Source organism: Paramormyrops kingsleyae, chromosome 8, assembly GCF_048594095.1.
Source record: "Paramormyrops kingsleyae isolate MSU_618 chromosome 8, PKINGS_0.4, whole genome shotgun sequence".
NCBI classification, from domain to species: domain Eukaryota; kingdom Metazoa; phylum Chordata; class Actinopteri; order Osteoglossiformes; family Mormyridae; genus Paramormyrops; species Paramormyrops kingsleyae.
The window spans coordinates 17,755,598-17,777,631 of record NC_132804.1 but is presented as its reverse complement, the minus strand read 5'-3'; the positions used below and the strand labels follow the sequence as shown (position 1 = coordinate 17,777,631).

At 43.2% G+C, this 22,034-nt stretch overlaps 1 protein-coding gene across 3 annotated transcripts; it reads right to left on the bottom strand.

The window, feature by feature from the left end:
* Positions 1–103: 103 nt before the first annotated feature.
* On the bottom strand, positions 104–20,371 carry LOC111854774 (LIM domain and actin-binding protein 1-like). Of its 3 annotated transcripts, XM_072715368.1 has the most exons (13): positions 20,076–20,371; positions 14,881–15,031; positions 11,904–11,970; positions 11,604–11,744; positions 10,079–10,124; positions 8,476–8,871; positions 5,428–5,551; positions 5,221–5,315; positions 4,340–4,388; positions 3,107–3,141; positions 2,661–2,794; positions 1,464–2,554; positions 104–656 (listed from the first exon to the last, which is right to left on the bottom strand). In XM_072715368.1, the coding sequence occupies exons 4-12, from the start codon at positions 11,723–11,725 to the stop codon at positions 1,471–1,473; spliced, it is 2,085 nt and encodes a 694-aa protein (XP_072571469.1). In that variant the 5' UTR covers positions 11,726–11,744; positions 11,904–11,970; positions 14,881–15,031; positions 20,076–20,371; the 3' UTR covers positions 104–656; positions 1,464–1,470. The 3 variants fall into 3 exon arrangements, with proteins under 3 accessions (XP_072571469.1, XP_023688882.2, XP_023688891.2); XM_023833114.2 differs by having other exon boundaries at positions 104–2,554; XM_023833123.2 differs by lacking the exon at positions 11,904–11,970 and having other exon boundaries at positions 104–2,554.
* Positions 20,372–22,034: the final 1,663 nt, after the last annotated feature.

The following is a 22,034-nucleotide window of genomic DNA, read 5'->3' as shown; positions in this document are numbered from 1 at the left end:
CCAGATTTAAGTCATCATGCCACATCAGCCTCATGCCACCTCCTTGTGTTCAGTTATGTTGACAAGGGAAACATTTGTGCTCAATTAAGTATTTAAATCTAAATGTCTTCAAAATCCCTTTTAATGATATGCTTATTTTTGTACATTTTATAGCTGCATATACACAGGAAAATATACATTTCCAAATAAAACAAATACAATTCCATGGATAGTTTCCTTCTCTGAAAATTCCCAGAATCTGCATCCTTACACATTGCAAACGCTGAGTTCAGTGTGTTGAAGCAGATGGATGCTTATTGGAAGACCAATGAAGGGCCTAAGGTATGCCGAGATATTGGATCTCAAGCCAGTAAGATACAATTTGAGACTGACTGCATTGCACTGGTGGGGTTTCCTCCTGCAGCCTCGAGGACTTGCAGTTAGGCTCAGTCACGCAGAGTTTGCGTCGGAGTGCTTGCGAGCACCCTGTGGCTCATCTGCATCCCATCCTGGGTGTACATCAGCCTTGTGCTCCCCCCCCCTTTGATCCTGACCAGGATAAATGATTACGGGGTGGATGTGCCATACATAACACTTGCCAGGTGTGCTGAGGCTTCCAAGCCTGGCCTGGGTGTCCGACTTCTCTCTCTCACACACACACACACAGAGAATTCTTCCTGTATAAGGATACATGATAAATATATAATTGCGCTTGTAATGAAATGTAATCATCAAATTGCCAACTTTACCTTGAGATTTCAGCTCTTTGACAGATTAAAACTGGAGATTAAATGTATAACCAATATACCCTTTATTTCTGCTAAAAAGATGAAATATGAATTTCTCAACAAAAAAAAAATCAGCAATTTCTCTAAAATACAAAATTTTCCATCTGTGTATATATTGTATAGACATTTACTAGGAGGGTGAAGCTGTTACAAGCTAAAGCTGAAACTTGTGCAAAAAAACAAAAACCATTTATTAAAAATGCATAGTTTCCAGTTCAGGTCCCTGTATTAAAGTGTCATCAACTTGATTGCTTCTCCCATTGTATAAAACCCCACAGTTCAAATCTGTGCTTCATTTAAGATAAACAGCCAAACCAACAAAGAAATAAAAATAATTTACTTGTAAATTGCTTCTTAAATGTGAGAAATCATATACACATTTTAATCTGATTTCTTTTTTTTTTTTTTTTTTTTTTTTTTAAGGTAAGCTATATTTTTTTATTTTTAAAGGGTTGCAACCACACAACTCATTCAAACTAAATAAACCGGCCAAATCTCTTCAAAAGGCAGACATGAATAAGGTAGCAACACAAATACAATCTATCAGCTGCTCCCAGTTGTGCAGGAGCCACAAATTTGCCTCTTCAATCACCCACAAGAAATCTGAACAAACAGCGCAAGTTAAAAAGAGAATAAATTTCACTGAAAATTATTTAGCGGTCATTCTACTTGAATACTGGAATCTTATCCCCTCACCGTATCTTCAGACCAGATTTTCTTCATCTTCGTCATCATCATCATCATCATCATCATCATCATCATCATAGTGACGGTTCCTCTTGATATGCTCCTCCACTGACACCTCCGTGTTCTCCTCTACTTCCTCTCCGTCCCAGAAGCCAACGTCCTGGGAGGTGTGACTGCGCTGGCTCTCTGAGGGGGGAGACGGACACTCCTGGACATCAGAGTTCTTTTTGTAATTCAACTGCTCCTCAGGAGCGTTCTTCTCTAGCTCCTCCTTCTGCGGTTCCCGTTTCTGAGGCTCTCCATCCAATGCCTGAGGGATGCGTTTTCCTTTCTCCTCCGCTCCTCTCTTCTGCTCCTCCAAGCAGCCTCCTCCATTGACATGGTCGTGTTCCTCCTTGGGCTTCTCAGTCTTCGATTGCCAGACTTGGAGCCTCTTGGAGGTGCCGTCTTGCCTCAGCGAGGCGCTCCTCTCTAGGAGGCCCCTTGAGACACGCCTGGGCTCCCTGGGAGCTGGAGCTGGAGCTGGTGGTGAGGTTCTGCAGACAGCCACAGAGAATGGACGGATGCGCTCTTTGAGGGAGGTGCTCCGACGCAGACTCTTGAGTTCAAGCAGTTCAGGGGTCTGAGTGATAGGAGCGGCGTCGCCCTCTGGGGGCCACTTGGCACGGAAAGGCCTTGCCATTCCATCCTCTAACAAAGAGTTTGAGCTCCCGGAGCCCTGGTCCTCTTCCAATGTTGGTGGCCAGGCGATCTTGAGCCTTCTGGTCTCTGCAGGTTTCTCGAAGGCTGGCTTCTCCCCCTGCATGGTGGGATGTGTCTTTATTTCCAGTGTGGCCGCCAGGACATTGACCTTAGCCAGTGGAGCGTCTTCCACCAGTGGGTTCTGCTGCTGGTTGACTTGAGTGTCTCTGCCATGCTCCACTCCCTGCTCCTTCGCCTGCTCCCCACTGCCTTCAGCCTCATCCTCAGGGTGGCCCTCCCACAGCTCCTTGTGTGGACGGTGGCCAAATCCCTCGTCGTAATTCCCCTTGGCCTTGAACAGCTGGTTGAAGTGTGGCTTGCAGTAGATATTGCCGTGCAAGGAAGCGTAGTTTGCCAAACTGACCAGCAGAGGGCGACAAATGCACACAAGGCGTTAGTTAAGGGTCCCTCCCACGCACCTCATGCTGAAAAGGTTAGCCTTTAGTTGTGGCTTGTCATTCTCACCTCAGCTTGGTGCAGCAGTGTGTACAACGAAAGCAGGTTTTATGGAAGATCTGCTGATTAGCCACCAGGCGTTCCAGGGGATACACGGTCTTCAAACATGCCACACAAGTCTCCCGTACAGGCAAGCAGAACTTCTAAACAGGTATAACACATGGCGAAACACTTTAAATGTTGCATGTTCTTGGGGTTGCTACAACACTCCAGCTGACAACCAATGGAATGGCTACAGGACTCCTAGCACATCAAACCTGCTTTTTCAAACAAAAGGTTCTGTGAAAAGCATATGTGAAATGAGCTATTCTTAGACCTTCCAGTATATGGACTTATGGAGTTTTGATTGAAAATACCTGTATTCTATGTCAAGTAAAACCTGCTTGCATTGTTGTGTTTGTTCCAAGACAAACACAATGAAGGATTACAATGACTGCTTTTGGAAGGGAACTCACCCGTACTGCCTTGGACTGGGATTCCGTTTCCATGCCTACAACATAGAAAGCAGGGTGTGATTCCCCAGATGGCCAAACAGAAACGGGATCCCATTTCTTTTGCTTGTTTTTCTAAGATTTTAAAATAAAAAAAAAAAGACCAACATAGTACCGCTACGGAAAAGCGATTAACCGAAACCATCATCACCTTGTCGCAAGTTGTTTCTTTGAATGGGGGGGGGGGAGGGGGGGCAAATAATACAGCTTATTCCCAGAACTTGCTTAATGCTGCTATTTAGTTTGCAGGATAATGGTGCTTCAATACTAAATTTTATTTACTTAATAGATGATTTTGTCCAAAGTGTGCACAGTAACCCCCTTCACATTTACAACCATTAGGGATGGAGGATCCCCATGAATGTGAAAATTCGCAAATAATACTTGGGCACCCCTAACCTCAACCCATAAGTCTGCCAGATAACAAAGAACTATTTATTACCAATTTCTAAACAGTACTGTATAGTTCGCACATCAAATTACACCCCCGTAAGTATGAAGTTACTACTGTAGGCACTGGGAGTACCATTTTTTGGACTAACTTTTAAAAAAATAAAAAAATTAAAAAAAATTAATGGCATTGAAAAGTTTAAAAGTTACAGTGAGAAACACAAGATTCCACGGTCACAAGGACAGCTAATAGGCTGAGTGCTGAGACACAGATGCACAGCATACACCAGGGTTCTTCAACTCTGGACCTCGATTCCAAATCCAGCCCGTGTTTTCAGTTCTCCCAGGTAGTTATTTAATAATTACTGATTCTGATTGGGCAGAGGCTTCACACCTGACTGACAGGTAAAGGAAGGCTGGAAAACCAGCAGTGCTCGGACCTCGAGGACCGCGAGTTGAACGACCCTGGCGTACACTGTCAGAACAAAGGGTCCAGCCTTGGTACACTTTTGTTCCCCAAGGTATAAACAGAGTTAATTTCTGCATCTTAAAATTCAAAATTACTCTTATTTTAAATACGGTTATTAAAATTATTCATGGCCAAAATCAAATTCACAAATCTGGAGGAGTATTGTGAGGAAGGAGAGTCAGAGTTCCTGAAGCTTCCCCACAGCGCTGTTGTGACCTGCTCACCCACACGCCGCCCACATAAATGTCTGGGGTTGCCCGTCTCTCCTGGTGACTCAGCTAGTGATACCATGTAGATTCCCAAGACGACAGCGGGAAGGTTGCACATGTATGACTCACCGTTGTGGAATGGGGGATCCTCTCGAGAAATGAGCTCAGAGGACGGGCTCTGTGAGAGAGTCAATGGTCAGAAGGGTACACACAGACACGCTGCAGCTTTCCCTGGACCACACCAGAGGGCAGACGCACTAAGGAGTGCCCTGTGATGCTTTCTCACAGAGCTTTCAATTCTGTCCTGTGTCACTTTCATTTATATTAAGCAAAAAACAATGAAGCTGGTATTAATCACACACAACTGGCAGGAAGCACAAGCGCTGGAGCCAGCCGGCCTCAGCAGGCCGTGGCAGGTTCAGAAAGACGGGGCCTGCCGATGTGTTTAAGCGGGGGGCCACGTCATACCTGCGGACAGCCCACAGGCTCCGCCTGAAGCCCTGCAGTCTGATATCATCCAGCGGGGAAGCCTTTCATCTGAGGAGCCCACAGACCAAACGTCCACTTTCTTTAGTGGACACTTTTCCGTATTTTTTACCTCTGTGTCCTTTATGCACATAAACATGTACATCTGTACTTAAAGTATAACTTTATTGGCATGCATTTAGGAATTCTAAGCAGTATTTAAACTTGCACATCTAGTTTAACATTCGCTGTACTCACTGCACATTTCTGTATAAAGACTAAATCGGTACTCATTTGCAACATTGCTTATAATTAAAATATTCCATTCTATTCTTTTTTTACACATTCTGTGGTCTTGGAATGCACACACCAAATACCACCAAGATAAACTTCCAGTACGTGTAAGCGGACCTGGCCAGTAAGGCAAATTCTGATGACAATTACCGGTCTGAAAGCTTCTAAACTGCATTTAGACGTTGACCTCGCAGACCCACCGAACGCGTTCCAGTTCCTCAAAGCCAGGCCAGGCACAGATGGACACTCACACTGCTTGGAGGGGTGGCTGGTTCCCGCTGGGCTGTTGCCGCCTGGGACTTGGTCATGCCGTCCTTGTCTGAGGACTCCGACACACCCTGGACCCCTGTGAGCAGTGAGGGACACAGTGACAGTGAAGGGACACAGTGACAGTGAAGGGACCACAGCCAAGCAGGAAGGATTCCCCAGCAGCTTGCAGGGGGCAGGCAGATCATTACCCAAATGTTCCTCTGCTTTTGGCAGCTTCTGCACTGGGCTACGCGATCCCGCTCCCAGCCGCTCCACGTCCTCGGAGGTGCTGCTGCTACTCCTGTTGCTTCTCCTCACGCCCTCCGTGCTCGGCTGTGCAAACGAGAGAGCACTGCAGTCTTAATGGCCTCCCCTTTACTGTTATGCGACCCCCACCCCTTCTCTTGCTTACCATATCCATCAGGAGCCACCTCCCCTTGCCCCCGACACACATTACCCACCCAGCCCCCCCCCCCCCCTCACACTCTGCTAATGAGCACTCAGACACACATCTAACAGATGTGTGATCAACGCCCCCCCCCCCAGACCTAATACACACAACTCAAAGGCAAATACACAACACACACACTGACGATATGCAAAGACCTTCCAGTGTGCAGGAGGGTGAGTGAAATATGTCACAATCCCCCCACAGAAGAGCCTGTCACACAGATAGCCTTTAAAATTCCAAAGTGACCATCCAGTTCAGCTCAGGGCAGATCAAGGCCTGAGAAACCAAACTGACAGCTTTCCTTCGCATCTAATGGTGAGCAACCATCCGTTAATGGAGCCGCCCAAAGCACAACCTCAGAGACATATTGTAGCAATAAATGTTGCAAAATCCTGGCACAGACTGTAGATTCGTTCACTGTTGGCAGGACTGAAAAGGATTGGGTGCTGGCATCACATCTGACCCGTGTTCAATTTGCGTCAGTCGTTTGCTGCTGCCAAAATTAAAATTTACACTGTGTAACCATGACTGCATGAGCCGATTTCAGTGTCATGAAGTCAGTGATGATCTCAGTGGCAGCTTCTTGTCTCGAACACTGGAACCCGCCGAGAGGGTGTTCAGGGAAGCCCCCCCATAACAAAATGAAGCAGGAGGAGAAGCAGGGTGATCATCTCACTGTTCGGATAAGGACAAAATGCAGGATGGAGTCGATATGATTTAACTACCCTTTATCCAAAAGAAAAGTAATTTAATCTGTTCTTAGCAAAAAATATTATTATTAAATGGACCTCAACATGACTCTTAAAAATCCTTGATAATTTATTTTCACTGCTATTTTGAGAACACCCACCAAACTCAGTAAACTAAGATTACTTCATATCTTGGATTACCATCAAGATATGCTCTGGTCGTTTTGCTCTGGGGGGGCTGCTCCAGCTAACAGACGCCAGGAGTGGGGGCCAGCTAAGATCAGCAAACTTCTGCCTGAATCTTTGGCTGTAACCACAGACCGGCAAGGGGATTTACAACATTACAGTAATGGAGAGGTAGAGGAGCTCAGGAAAAACTGGGCACCTCTGAAACCTGGGCTACAAAGCAGATGACCAGTAAGCCAGCATCCATACCAGAGTGGCACTGGTGTGGGGCAGAAGGCTGGGGACCTTAAAGGTCACTTAAAGGGCATGACTGGGGCACATGCCTCAGTATTTACCTGATGTGCCTCAATAAAATCTGATGTTCAAGCTTTAACAAGCTCCTGTATTTGGAATCTATTCATTTAGATAACGAGAAAAGAATGGATTTTTTTTCTAATCCACAATGCCAAAGCAACCCAGCTTAATCTGAAATGGGTGAGCGCACCTTGCATTCCGCAAATGCTTAGTAATGGCAGTACAAATCATAAAGCAAATATAATCATAAGGTAAAAGATGCATCATGATTCATTAATGATGAACACGAGAACAGTAACTTTAGTGTTAATCATGACTTGTTCCTTCAGTAGTTCACAATGTATTAATTCTATAAACCTTTAACAAGCTTGAGAAAGATGCATCATGATTCATTAATGATGAACAAACATGGTGGTATTACTTGTTCCTTCAGTAATTCTGTAGTAGTTCCTTCAGTAGTTCATGAAGGTTTACAGAATTAGATATAGTAACATAACTGCTTGAGATATAATAGGCATCATGATTCATTAATGATGAATTAACACGAGATCAGTATGCGTGACGTAATTTGTGGTTAGTTAATACAAAGTAATAGTATATTATTTGTGCCCCATAAAGTGTTACCTGCATGATTATCTGGTGCACGTGGCGGAAAGCAGCAATCAAAGTATCGAAACAAGAATGAGGGTTGAGGGATGGTCATACAAAGACATAATTTGACTCGGACATTGTTTCCTGGGCTTCTGTACAGCACTGGCAGCCCAGCAGGCTACGCAGGGAAGGCAAATGGCACATTGCGAAGCAAATGTCACACAGCAGGCATTCAGGGGGGAAAAGAAAAAAAAACTGATTTCAGTAACAGCCCTGACAAAGGGCTGATTCCGTTTCCTATCCAATGCAAATGTCAGAAGTGGCTCACTTCCCCTGAAAAAGACCTGGGGTTTTGCGGATACAAGAGGGATGAGTCAGAGCCACAAGCCAACTCAAGGCTGCCTCTAAAAAATAGTCAAAGACGCTGTAGCCTGGATGACAGGAAAACCCAGGACTGGCAGAAATCAGGCCATTCATTGAACCAAACGTGACCTGATGCATTCTAGGGCTTGGAATCAGCATCAGCGGTGGAATTTAATATATTTTTGTATTCATAGTATATTCATTGATTGACATAACAGCCCGATTTGGGCTATGTTACAGTTAAGTCCCATATGTTTCCTTCCATCCATCCATGTAAAACGACACCTTTTGAAGGATGATAATTCCTCACGATAGACAAAACTACAGGCAATTTAGAGACAGCAATCCACCTACCTGCATGTCTTTGCACAATGGGTGGACACACACACACAGAATATGAAAGATCTGATGCAACATTGCTAATATTCACTGTCACCCTACGAACATTCTTTTGCCTGTGTTATGAACTATATTCATAATAAACTATAAGTAAAGTTCTGTATATGCTTTTGAGCATCTGCTTTAAAAGGTGCTTCTCAGGTCCTGTCAGGAGACCCGTGGGAGATCACCACTGGTGTAGAATCAGGATGGGCCTGCTCCACGCACCTTTTCTACCTAATATGCATACAGGTGCCTGGGTGACTGCCTATGACCGGTCACAAAACCCCGGAGGACGCTCTTACTTCGGTCCGTGGCCCTCGCCCTTGCTCGAACACCATCTTCAGGTCTTCCATGGGCACACTGGGCTTCCGGACCAGTGTTCTGGGGGCTGAGGTGACCTTGGTCTCTCTGACCACATCCGCAGCCTGCTTTGACGGCCTCCTCTGGAGGATGGGGGGCTGCGGTGCCGTCTTGGCCGGTCCCGGGTCTCGCTGGTCAGCGCTGCAGGCTGCTGGGGTCGAGGGCTTCGCCGCTGGCGGACCCTCTGGCACCACCCCATGATCGGTACTGGCTTGGGGTCGGGAGCTCAACCCGGCGGGGGGGGGCACGGGCTTATCCTTCAGCAAGGGCTGCTCCCAACGCTTCTTTAGTACGCTTAAGTTGCCAGAGCGGAAAGAGGGGGGCAAGGCTTCAGTACTCTGGGGGGGTTTGGGAAAAGAGGGAAAAAAAAGAAGAAATAATTTACTTCGCTCTTCGTGACATATTAAAAGATAAACTTCAGGAAATTCAGAATAAATTTTACCAATAACCCCATCCAAAGCAAAAAATGTATTAAGGTATTTTTAAGCTCATCAAAAACCCTGCAAATAAGAGCTAATTGAAAAAATAAATTGGTCACTTTAACTGGGGAACTTAAGTCTGAACTCCACTTCATTGACAAGTCAGTGTTTACTTGCCACAAATGAACATAACTTATGTTTTATATGCTAATTTGTTGGCTCTTTTCACACAGAATGAAAGGACTATCCAAGGAAAACGTGCAGGAACACCCACACCCCCAGCCATGAAGCTCTTCCTCGTCCTTCCCGTCAGCACAGTCACACAGGAGAGTTAATCTCAGCAATAAATTCGGCATAAATCTGGGCAACAAAACTATTGCGTCAACCAGGCGTTACAGAGCATGACAAAACAATCCCCAGGAATTGGAGGATTAAAATAGCCCACTATTTCCATTCCTATTGTGCAAAAAAGGTTGTAGCCATTACGTTATGAAAAGTGTACAGGCCACACCATTGCATAGGTTCAATTCCTCCTCCACATTCTGAATGGAGCAGAACGGCGGATGCAAACTTAGCATGGACTCTATCAACAAACACAGCACCCACATCTCAATCCTACAGCCCAGCAAGCATCAACAGGCTCCACGTCCCTCCAAGATTATTATAGCAGATAGATATGAATAAGAACCGTGGGTGTGGTTCATTCCCTGTAACATTAAGGGGATTTCAAATATTCCTGTAGCTATTCAACAGGATATCAATGTCCTGCACTCAACAGGTGCCCTGTAACTACTTCAATGTTAATGGTTAAATATTTTTTTTTACTTAATACTAATGAAATATTTGATTTATAGCGCTTTTGAGTTTTATTGACTTTTGGCTAAGCCAACAAAATGAAAACCTTCGGCAGGGAAAATGTTTCATGGTAGATATTTTCAAAACATTGTAAAGCAGGTGAAGCAGGGAGGCAGAGATTATCCATCTCAAATTGTGGTAGGAACTCTGGACAGAAAATGAGTTTCTCACGAATCACCCAGCAAGGGAAGCTTCTCATTTTTTTGTTCTAGAGAAATCTGATTATTGCCAAATCACCCTTACTCTTCAGACTGGTATATTTAATACTTGCCATTTTCCTCTTCTCCAAGTTTGTTTGTTCTGCAGCTTTCTGGTATCTATGGAGCATGTAGGGTAGGAGGGAGAGAAGGAAGACGGGCGTTAATTAGGAAGTACGGACAATGAGTTTTAAAACAGGAATCCTGTGAATTACCAGCTGAGCCCCCTGCAGCCCTGACCATTACTGCTGCTGTGGGACCAGCATCCCCATTATCCGCCAGAAACAGGTTAACTAGATACATAAACCTGAAACTTGAAATTTGAAACCAAGCAGGGATGTCACTGCCCTCTGGTGGTCAGGAATGGTATGTTTTTTCTAAAAAAGAGGTTTCTTGCTGGAAACCATTTCTGAATTTTTGAAAGAAAAAAAAAAAGGATCAATGTAATTTAGTTAGTTAACAAACAAAAAAACCCCACCACCTGTTCACTGCTCCATATTTCTATGTTCCATGCTTCTTTTACGCAGTTCTCACGCAGGACTGGCTCATGATTCCTCACTGCAGGAAAAGCTCAGCGCCTCTCCTGACCCCTCAGGAAGAACTATTTTGAGAAGCCATGGAAACACTGCATTCTTAAACATTAAAATGGCTCTCGTCACGCCTAAGGAATGTGGGTCATAAATGTAGTTACGCAATGCCTTATTTTACATATAATAGTAATGATCATTTACTGATATTGTGTTAAAAGGGCAGTTCCCTTTTTGCGTTTGAGGCAGGATAAATGCAATTATGATATGGCAGCCTGAGACTGACGTCAATGCAAAGCAATGCATTTTTAATGCGATAAGAGCCTGCCGGCCTTCCAATGCACGGGTCCTAGAGGCTACTGCAGGGTGTCCTGAAACATGCCAGAGGCACGTGTCGCACGGGAACCCCAGCCACAGACTGTTATTGGATCCACACCAACAAATTACAATAAATGGACTCTGATGGGCTGATTTCGCAGGCTCACACAGGAAGGGTTTCTCATAGGCTGCAACGGAGTCAGTCATGATACAGGCTTTTCTGGAAAAACCTGCTGGCATGCTGCTGATGAGTCAGAATAGACCTTTAAAAATTCAGAACAGGGCAGCATTTAAGTAAATGTGTGTGTGTGTGGGAGGGGGGGGAATAGCATTTAAACAAAAAGTATAACAACCAGCAAAGTCAAACATGTAACACAATAGACTTTTTAACCTTTCATTTAGCTTAGAAAAGAGCAGTGTTTCAGTTGTGCATAACAGCTTCCTCCCAGCTCCCTGTCAGACAGCCCACATTTTTGCTCCCTGTCAGACAGCCCACATTTTTGCTCCCTCTCAGGTCCTTACCAGGTGTGCCCTACCGGGAGCTGGGAAGAAGCAAAAACGTGGACTGTCTGGGGATCTCCGAGGACTGGTTTGAGAAACACTTTATTAGTGCCCGATCTACCACTTCTGTAATGATCAATTCCATTAACCTGGCAGTAAGGATCATTGTGAATGAGAGGAATGTCCTAGAAAGACAGATTCTGGGTGTGAAGCATCAGCAAGGCTGTGAGGGTAAGTGGACGAGTGCTCGTACTTGGAGAAGCGCTCTGCGATGGCGTTGCTCTGACCACGAGTGCCGACCAGAGACAGCTCCCTGGCAGTGATGCGGAGCGACTGCGATGCCCACTGCTTGCGGCTGAATGGACCGGCCTCCATTACCCTGTCTTCAGGACTTCTGCGGGGGGGGGGGGGGGGGGATGCATTAATGGATGCATTACCATAGGATCCAACCAGGGTTGCACTACATTTTCTCTCTTAACAATGAGACACAGAGCAAGATTCTTCCCACTTTCCTGGAGTGCTGACAGGAGAACAAGACAGTTCAGCAACTCACCAAACTGCAGTGAATTAAAGGGCCAATGCTGACGAGACCCAGGACCAGATGTGGAGGGACAGCGGCACTGAAAAGGCAAAGGAGAGGGGCGATCACCCAAGGGGTGACTCACCACTCCCTGCACAATGGAGCACCAGTCAGGGCACCAAGCACAGACAGGAGAGACCATGAACAGACACGGGATTCCCTGCCTGGTGTCAGGCTGCCAGTCTGCCTATGCACATGTGCATGAGGGTATAAAGCAGTGGCCTGATCAGAACCCAAGCAAAATAGATAAGCTTTTTAAGGTTGCCGAGAAGACCCCACCCCCCCAAACAAACAGCTCTTTTAGCACATTAAAAAGCTGCAGAGTCATTGTGGCTTATTTAAACAGCCCTATTGTGTCACACTTAAGTGCTGGATTATTCCACCGCGCTCAGAGGACCTAGGCAGCCCGGCATGCCTGCCCTTCCGTCAACATGACACACTTCCCACTTCAGCTACGGCACAGGGAGATGAAACATTACGCTGTCACTCGTCTCAGCAAAAACGGCACATGAAATCTGAGGCAGCAATAAAGATGAGTATGACGGAAGCGCCTTCCCTTGGCGGCAGCCACTGGCGCTCGCAGGATGTGTGACGTGAAAGGACAATAAAAGAATAAATAAAAATCACTGCAACAGAGCCAACACTGCAAACTTTGACCGTGCAAACACCCCCCACCTAGTTATGGGAGTGCCACAGGCAAGACCCAACCCAAAGTTATGCCCTTGCCTGCGTAATTAAATGCCTGTGTTAAAGTGATTAAATGCCCAGACACTCCACACTGCAGAAACTCCCTTGTTTGTTTGTGTAGGACATCTACAAATGAAACATGATGCAAGGCTTGGGCGGGGGGGGGGAGGGGCATTCGAGATGTGAGAGTGAATTTTTACAGTTTATAGTCCTCCAATTTCACATCCAGTAGCCAGGTGTAAATACTGCAAGGTCGGTCCAGTCACCATAACTAAATAATGTCTTTCCACTCAACACATATTTTCAGTGGAGAAAAAAAAGATGCACTTCAACAAGGAAAAGACCTCTCTCTCTCTCTCTCTCTCTCTCTCTCTCTCTCTCTCTCAGGCAATAAAAGAACAAAGACAGGTGACATGATAAACCTGTAACGTAGGGCAGCCTTCTGCATGTGCACAAACATAACCCGCTTTGTTACAGGCTGTCTGTCACAGCAGGTATGTATTTTAAGAAAATTAGTACAAAGGCAAAGAAAAGCAAAAGCGCACCTGCAGGTTCCAGCGGCACCATACAGGCCCTAAAACCACGAGTATCTCCAGGACAGCACCAGAGATTCAGCTTCCTTGAAAATGAGAGAGTGGGCTGAGCCTCTCCAGAAACCTCAGACGGAATGCAGGCGTTCCTCCAGGCCAAGTGGAATTTATTTCTTTGCATTTTAAGGAAAAGCACAATCCAATGAAAACAAGAGCAGCCACAGCTGGGCGAGGGAGACCGACCCGCTGTCACCTGATGCACGGCCACGTCTGCAAGATGGACAGCCCCGCTGCCCCAGGGCTTTGAAACCAGCAATTCGGAGAGACTTAAGCCGGCTCCAAGAGACAAAAGATGAACTATGCACAAGCTCAGTCCAATCAGATCAGCAAGACCTGATCCACATCTCCTTAAAACAACAAAAAGGCAAGGGTGGTAAGAAATGTAAATATAGCATTCTCTCTAGAATTTAGTTCTCTTTCCCATAAAAAAACCCACTTTGCAACACAACAAGACCAGAATCCCTTGGAGCTCCCCAATACTTTTGCAACAAGATCGTTTAGAATTTCCTCTTGTAGTCCTGCTGTTCTGTGGGGCTTGTAGGGTTACCCAGTTCTCCCAGTTTCATTAGTGGAGCAGCTGCGTCACACAGAAGCCCTCGGTAAGACGAAAGCCTGCTGCTGGTTCTTGAGGTGGGATTCCACCAAGAGTTGCTTCAATTTGGTCATCACCAAAAACGTCACAAAATGCTCAAAACAATGTGTTCAGAAGTTAACAGGAAACATCTGTGTTTTCAAAGAACAAAAACGTTCTTTTTTGTATCTTTTGTCAGTAAAGATACCTTTAGATTTGTATTCCAGGTTAGAATGCAAATATCAAATAGGTCAGAGTACATTTCCTTAATTTGACTGAGATATTCAATTTTTCCAGTCCCTATACTATTGTATAAATATTCTCATATTTTTGCAATGAATCATTGGTGCTTCAAACACGAGCTAGGATACAGGAAACTGGACCATGGGAAGAACACTGGACATTGCAGTACCCAACCAGAAAGTTAAAAGCTTCATCATACTACTCACCGAAGCAAAACTTCCCACATAAATAAAATTTTGGTGGGCTTGACCTCCAAGTCCTTACTGTTATATTTATATCAAATATATTTGACTGAGAACTACATGAACAACATCCACAGATCACCACGGAAGATCTTTCGGAGTAATAAATGGTACACAGGTCTGTGATCAGTCTCACACATCAGTTTCATTTCACAAAAGGTAAAGACAAACAGACAAAAACACACAAACACCATAAACTTACTCTTTTGCAACAACAAAAAATATGACCATAGCCAGTTTAAATTTTAGTATTTAAGGTGATCACTGAGGTTATAGAAAAATAATAATAAAAACATACACACAAAAATTATACGAGAACAACAAGGGAGAGAAAATGTTGATGAGCAGTTTTATTTATCCCTTGTTGACAATACAAGTTTTAAAATGAACTTACACACAAATTTGAACCAACTGTAAACCCGACCGTGTGTCGCCAAGCAACCACCTGTATTTACTTATTTTGTACTGAAACAGAATCAGGAATGCTAGGAATGCTACCTTCCTCGTTTTAAACCAGCGATTGCTTATATGATGTGAAAACTTTTCTCTTTCATTTGAGTTTGCAGCGTACCATCTGTAAGAGAGTGTAAGAAATGCTACCTTCTCCTCCAACTCACCCTTCAGAGCTGGGTGCTTCCTGATAGTACAAATCAACAAAAACGGCAGCTTTCCGCTTCAACGTTCCCTCGTTCCTCTTTCACTTCACGGCTTCATGCAGCTGCTGTAAACTCCGCAATACCGGTGCGCGAGAATGCAGGTGTGGGCGTTCTGAGGGAAAAAAAAGGAGGTGGAGGAAAGAAAAAGAAGGGATCAGGTGACTTCCTCAAGAGTAACACGCTTCACCTGCCAGGTAGGAATCACCTCCCTGCTGCCGTTGTTGTTTCTGTACTGGAGGCATGCACGTGTAATGGAAGCTGAATGGAGAGAGAAACTGCAACACAATTGCAGGTAGAAGTGCTTACAAAAGCTTGAATTTAACAAATAAAGACACACAAACTGACAAAAAAAATGCCCAGAAGATAACACAGGCCAATAATTAGATGCTGTGAGGACTGTACTTGACTCTTTAAAAGGACAGTGTGGAAAACGTAGAGATGACAAAAGGGACAGTTGGGGAAGGACGGCCAACAGAATCAACTAGAGCACTGGAAGAATCTCAAGTTTCTCTTTGCAGAGTGAAACTAGACCTGAAGAAAGGGAGACCTCCCCAGGGGCTACGCTCGACTCTTTGGTACTGCAGCGAATTAAACCACATTAATGCGCTCGGAACTGGCTTGAAACAGCACAGAGGGACCTAATGAAATGCTAATGCTCAAACTAAACCTGAAACAATGCTCAAACTAAACCAGCTTGTTTTCGCCCCACATAGAAATGGAAACAGTTATTTTACAATATTAATAATATATTTATTATGTATCAAATACTTTAAAGGAAGCATGAAAGAATGATGGACAACTGATTTAACCCTTAAAACTGTCTGCCAACCAAGCAATTCCCAGTTGTTGTAGGGGGATCTTATATAAAAGCTCATCTTTTGCATCACAGACAATCATGCTTATATAAACTGATATTTCACAAAACAAAAATAAATGCGAAGGGAGCCAACAGGATTTCAGAGGTCACCTTGGTAAATACCTATTTCTCTCTCACTTTTAAAATATTAAAATTGACTACTGCAGAACAAGTAGAGCATCTGACATTAAAATAATAAAATACCAAACGCTCCCTTGCTACACTACACTAGTTGTTATAGGGAGATAGAATTCACTCATAAATATTTTAAAAATGCACCAACACCTTCATTAAGTACGAGTGGCTAGTTTATTAGGTACACCCACTGACTAATGCAAATATCTTGACCCGCCAAAGAATGAATTATTTGGCTGCAGCTGAATGAATACAATGCATAGACAGGGTCAGGAAGTTACTGTTCGATTAGGCATTAGAATTAACAGATAAACACATCAAGAGGCTGGACAAGCTGGTGAACAAAGCCGCATCGGTGCTGGGCAGGAGGCTGGACTCACTTAAACAGTGGGAGAACGGGTTAGGGCCACAGCCTCATGGTTGGGCAGAGCAGCAGCAGTGGTAAACGGCCTCTCTCACTGCGCTGCAGAAGGAGGTCCTTTGTCCCCACTGCAATTAGACTTTTTAATAGTGCTCTCTGACCTCATCCTCCCATTCCACCCCCTGTTGTTTATCTATAACTGTATTATAATTAAGGGACTGTGTTATATGTAATATGGATGCATTTTAGGATGTATTTTAATATGCAATTTATATCTTTATCTTCATTAGTATGTACTTTGATTATTTTTGAAGGAGCTACTGGATATCCAAATTTCCCCCTTGGGGATAAATAAAATTTCTAAGATACCTAATCAAAGAGAGTCTGAAAGCAGCATGATTATTGGTGCCAAACAAGGCGATTCTAGCATCTCAAACACCCAGCATCTTTTACACACACTACAGGCTCTAGGGTCTGCAGTATGTGCTGGTGGCCTGCAAACACCTTGTTAATGAGAGTGGTCAGACTCAGATCTAACAGCTTGTCCACAATAATAACAGCTCTGTACAACAGTAGTGTAGTAGAGAATGGCTTCTCTGACTGAACAGCTCATTCGTCCTTAAAATGGTTCAGGAAGAAAAAGTAAGTCCTACCTGGAACTAATTAGGTGCACCTACTATCGTGGCCATTACCAATAATTATACAGACAAAGGTGCTTCTCTACACAGAACTGTACATTTCTTGGGCTGACTTAATCCTCCCTGCTGCTGAGGTTTGATAAGGATAATTAAAGCCATGAATTCAAATCTGCTCAATCTAATAGTCCCAAAGCAGATACAATAATAACTCAATCGTAAAATAAACTAAACATCAGAAGATGTATAGTAGATTAGATCCAGGATGCCATTTTTATTTTACGCCATTTCACAAAGTTAATACTCAGCTCTTTAAAAAAAGAAAAAAGATTTTAAATAATTTAATAAATTAAAAATGCACTACATGCAAAAATAGGAAAAAAAAAAAAAAATCACACTTGTCATATCAATTTTTAACAAGCGTAAATGTGTCCTTTTAAAATTTGCCCAAGGTTGGGCTTTAGTGATCAGCATTCCTTTGTTACCTTCATCTGGGCCACACGCACGTGTACACACACACACACACACACACACGCACGCACGCATACACACACACACACACACACATACACACACACACACACACGCACACACACACACAGGCAGGGATTGTGCCCATGCTGCAGCAAAGGGATGAGTCACTGGCAAAACACGGGAGTGAAAGGTGCTTTTATTCTGCTGGAGACAGTCGAGGCTAAACAGACAGCAAGATCCCCGAGACTGGATCAGATAGCTCCTCGCCAGCAGACTTCAGCTCCATTGTGCAAGTTGGGACACTGAAGCGTCTGTGCTTTCGGAAAACGGGCTCCACTTTGCATGCAAGATAAAGACAGAGACTTTCCTGTTGGGTGATTTGGCTAATTTCTCTTACCCAGGTGGCAGGAAGATTAAAAGAATTCACTAATCAGGATAAAGTTAATCATTTTCCCACTAAAGTAAATATGATTGGTACACACAAAAATGAGGGGGGTGTGTTTAAAAAAATGTTTATTTTTTCCATTCCATACATCTACCAATATACTAATATTGAAGACTTAAAGACCTGGGTCACCCTTTGAGGAAAACCCAGGTTTCAGTCCATGCTGGAATGCTGTCATACCAGTGGGTGCAGTGGGATATTAGATCATTTCCCAGTTATTTGAGGGAGGCAGATGGTGTAAACCTGCTATGCTATGCAAACCTGCTATGCATTCTGCATTCCAGTGCTGGTGATCTGGTGACTGGGGGAGGCATGGAAGATGGTCCTGTAAAATAGTCTAATATACCCTTACATAAGCATACAGAGTGATAAACAGACCAGATGACTGCCTCAGCTCTACCATTACCCCCCCCCCCCCTCCCCCTCCCCCTCCCTCTCCCTCAGATTGTGGGTGTTCTGTATCCTTTGGTTCTCTTCAAATGTAAAACCTTCCAGATAAAGGAAAAACCGTGAAAAATGACACAAAATGACAATATTAGTTGCCAGTCATTGAGACTGGGTCACAAACGTCGATTTTGAGTCACCTTTGTGGCGTTCCACATCTATGCTCTTAAGTGACCCAATCAGTGACTCAACTTGCAACCACTGGTCTGTCGGCACAGACCGCCCATGTTTTTGTGACCGATTCACAAGCACCGACTATTTGGCCTCTTGTTAGTTCCTGCAACCCTGACCAGGATAAACGGTTGCAAAAATGGATGAACGGACCTCTTGTTGCTTTGAAAAGTCACTCATCAAAATGCTGCCACATTAATCTAACTAGCATTTAGCCTATTATTTATGTTATCTGTCATAATCATATTTTCACTACCCCATTAACCCTCATTTATATTTAGTGCATCTTCATGAAGGAGTTCCCAGCACAGCAACAAAAATTTCAGCATTCAGATCTGTCATATGGAGTGAATGATAAACAAGACACTTGCAGCTCATATTTGCAGCAGCATTTGCAATTGTGATGTAGTTACTTCAGAGTTAGTCTTTTGCCATTTTGTCCTCTCCCCTGTATGCAGCGACTTTCAGTTCCTCGTTTGCCACACACACAGTGCAGCGGACCACTGAATCTTATTTTCTTAGTCACAATACTTTCTGTGAAATACTCCCAGAAAAGAAAATAACCATTTTTGGTTTGCTTTCCAGCCAAAAGCACATACTGTAAAGAGAAACCACACAGACCTCTTGCATGCCAGTAACCTCGTGTGAACTGGTGAAATATTTTAACTCGGCAGTTAGTTCCGAGTGTAAAAGGGGAAATATAAAACTGACTATGACCATCGTCCCATAACCCTGACCAGGATGAACGATCGGTAACTATTTAATTTTGGTTTCTAATCCCAAACATTGCACAATATCCGTGTCGTGCAAGATTAAACAAGAACTCTTAACATTCACACTATAGTTTTCCAGGAAGTTCACTGACCAGACAGACTCGTGTCACCACTGATACCATTCCATAAATAACGTACCAATTAAAACCACGTCCAAAAGACGACTAAGCAGACAGGTATGATATTTCTAACATAGATAATCTGAGGAGGAACACCACCTTTGCGTGTTGAGGAGATGGTGTGCAAGAGGCTACTTTGGGAAACGCGAGGCCCGAATAACGCAGGCAAACGAGCACAGCGCGACTTCACAGCGGCGCCCAGCGCAGCTTCACAGCGCGCCGCACAGACACGAGCCTCTGTATTCCGCACGTGTCGCCCGCACGCAAATTCCAAGCACGTCTGCGGCTTCTAGCATTTAACAGCCGTAGTGTTAACTGTGGGAAAAGTGCAACACGTCCACCTTACGTTCAAGAGAATAAGAACCGTTCTTTACATCAGATGCACCACAGTAATCCAAAACGGTGGCTTGTGCCCAGTGTTAAAATTATAAGATACTTGTGTTTCATTTTTTAAACAGCAGCGAATTAACGTGCACGCACTCTCGATAAAACGCACTCAGTTTTAAAGTTGGTATGGATGATTAACTTTAACCTCGCGTTTAGATTGCATAGTGAGCCAGCTTAAAGGAACAGCTTCACTGAAGCTTTGCACACCTGACTGACATACTGCAAGTAAAAACATCCAAAGATACAAACACCAAATCATTAATTTAAACTCCGTCGTAGTGTTGTCATAAAGGTGCGTGTATGAAAGTCTAGTAGTTCGAGGAAAACCCTGTTAAGTGATCGCCGTCAGAACTTACATTTCACAGATGAAGATATCCCAACGCCAGCTGCTCCTGCCCCCACTTTACCCAGTCATGAGCGTTAATAATGTCTGTTAATGGTTAACGAAGAGGTCAGCTCTTTCACCAGTTGGCAGATTCGGGATACTCGCAAGGACTGAGACGTTTGCTTTTCCCCAGTTTAAAATGCACACATATCCCAATGCAAAAAGTCCGTACCCCCGGATTCACAAAGGGCGGGACAAAAATGTCAGTGAGGTTAAATGTCACTTTGCTTGCTTTTATCATTTCTTACACTGGCTCTCCGTGTCCCATCTCTGTTTGCAAATAGGTGACATCACATGTAATTAACAGCTAGTTTTTAATATATAGTAGGGCCGTGAATCGATTACACAACAAGCAATTTATCAATCATAAATATTTACAAATGAATTACCTAAATTAAAGTAGAATTAAGGGGAGTATATGGGTCAGTCTCACCAACTCATTACCGTAACATCAATTTTAAAAATTAATTTGAAGCCAGAATCAAATTGTACAATTTAATTGTTTAAACTGTCGGTTTTGTCTCTAAGGTAGTAATAAATATAAGTATATCATCAAATGCAGGGCAAGAGTTACAAAGATAGAAAAAAACTAATAAAAAAAAGAAATCTCTAATGATACAAGGTTATTGTGGGTTACATGCAATGAAGTTAAAATATTTTCAAACATTTTATATAGTTTTGTATTCTTTGATTTTTGGCTGAAAATGGTTTAAAAAAATAATCAAATCAGAGCAGCAAATGACATAACTTTAATACACCTAAAAGTTTAGGGAATATCAATCACTCTACACAAAAACAAATCTTTATTTCAATGTAACTTTTCTTTTTGAAAAATTTTGTTAAAATTATCCATATTGTAGTGACTTTAATGCTTTAACTTAAACTAGTGATATGCAGATTATTCATTTACAATAAAAAAAATACTACTTGCAAGCAAGTACAAGCTTAATTTCAATGCTTTCAGAAAGGCTAGATGCACAAATGGCAATAAAACGAGAGGGCATCGTATTGACAACTAGGGCTGTCACTATCGATGACATCAATAATCGAGTACTCTACCGATCAATCTGACAATTCATTGAGTAACTGTTTATATATAATATAATTGTGGTTGTGAAACAACTAAAAAAAAAATCAATGAATTAATCAGTTTTCTGTGATTTATCATAAATAGTCACATCTAATATTAAAACATAATTAATATTATATAAAATAAATGTATAAATATTAAATTAAATATTTATATATTGAATCCACATATTAGAATTGACACAAAGGGGAGTTTATGTGTCATTGTCACAAATTCAATGCTATAACTTATTAATGCCTGACTCAATGGAGTTGCTGAAAGACAGAAGTAGTATGCGTATGTTCTATTGAAGGGGTTCTGGTAATGATCCTGGCGGCCATATTCCGGACCAGTTGAAGTCTACAGAGGTGTTTGTGAGGGAGGCCAGAGACGATATAATTACAGTAATCAATGTGAGATGTAAGAAAGGCGTGTACAAGAATAGAGGTGCTAGGAACTATAAGTGACTCATGTAAATGATTGATATTACGTAAATGAAAGTAAACAGACCGAGAGTCATTATTTATGCGTGCTTCAAAGACTAGGATAACAGGCAAACTTTTAGCCTGGGAAGAGAGATGGCGTATGGCATTGTAATACAAAAAACTGTCAAGTTTCGCCAGAGTAGCTTTAGTGCCAATGAGGAGAACCTCTGTTTTATCACTATTAAGCTTGAGAAAGTTAAAAGATAACTGCAATTTAATTTCACATAGACAGTCAGAGAGAAAACAGGGTGAGAGCAGAGTGCAAATTACGCCTCCATAATTGGGGGGTACTGCCTTCATAACACTTCTATGACCATTATGGTCCGCTACCGCGTCAATACGAATAGCCACCAGGATCAATGTTAAGAGTGCAAGA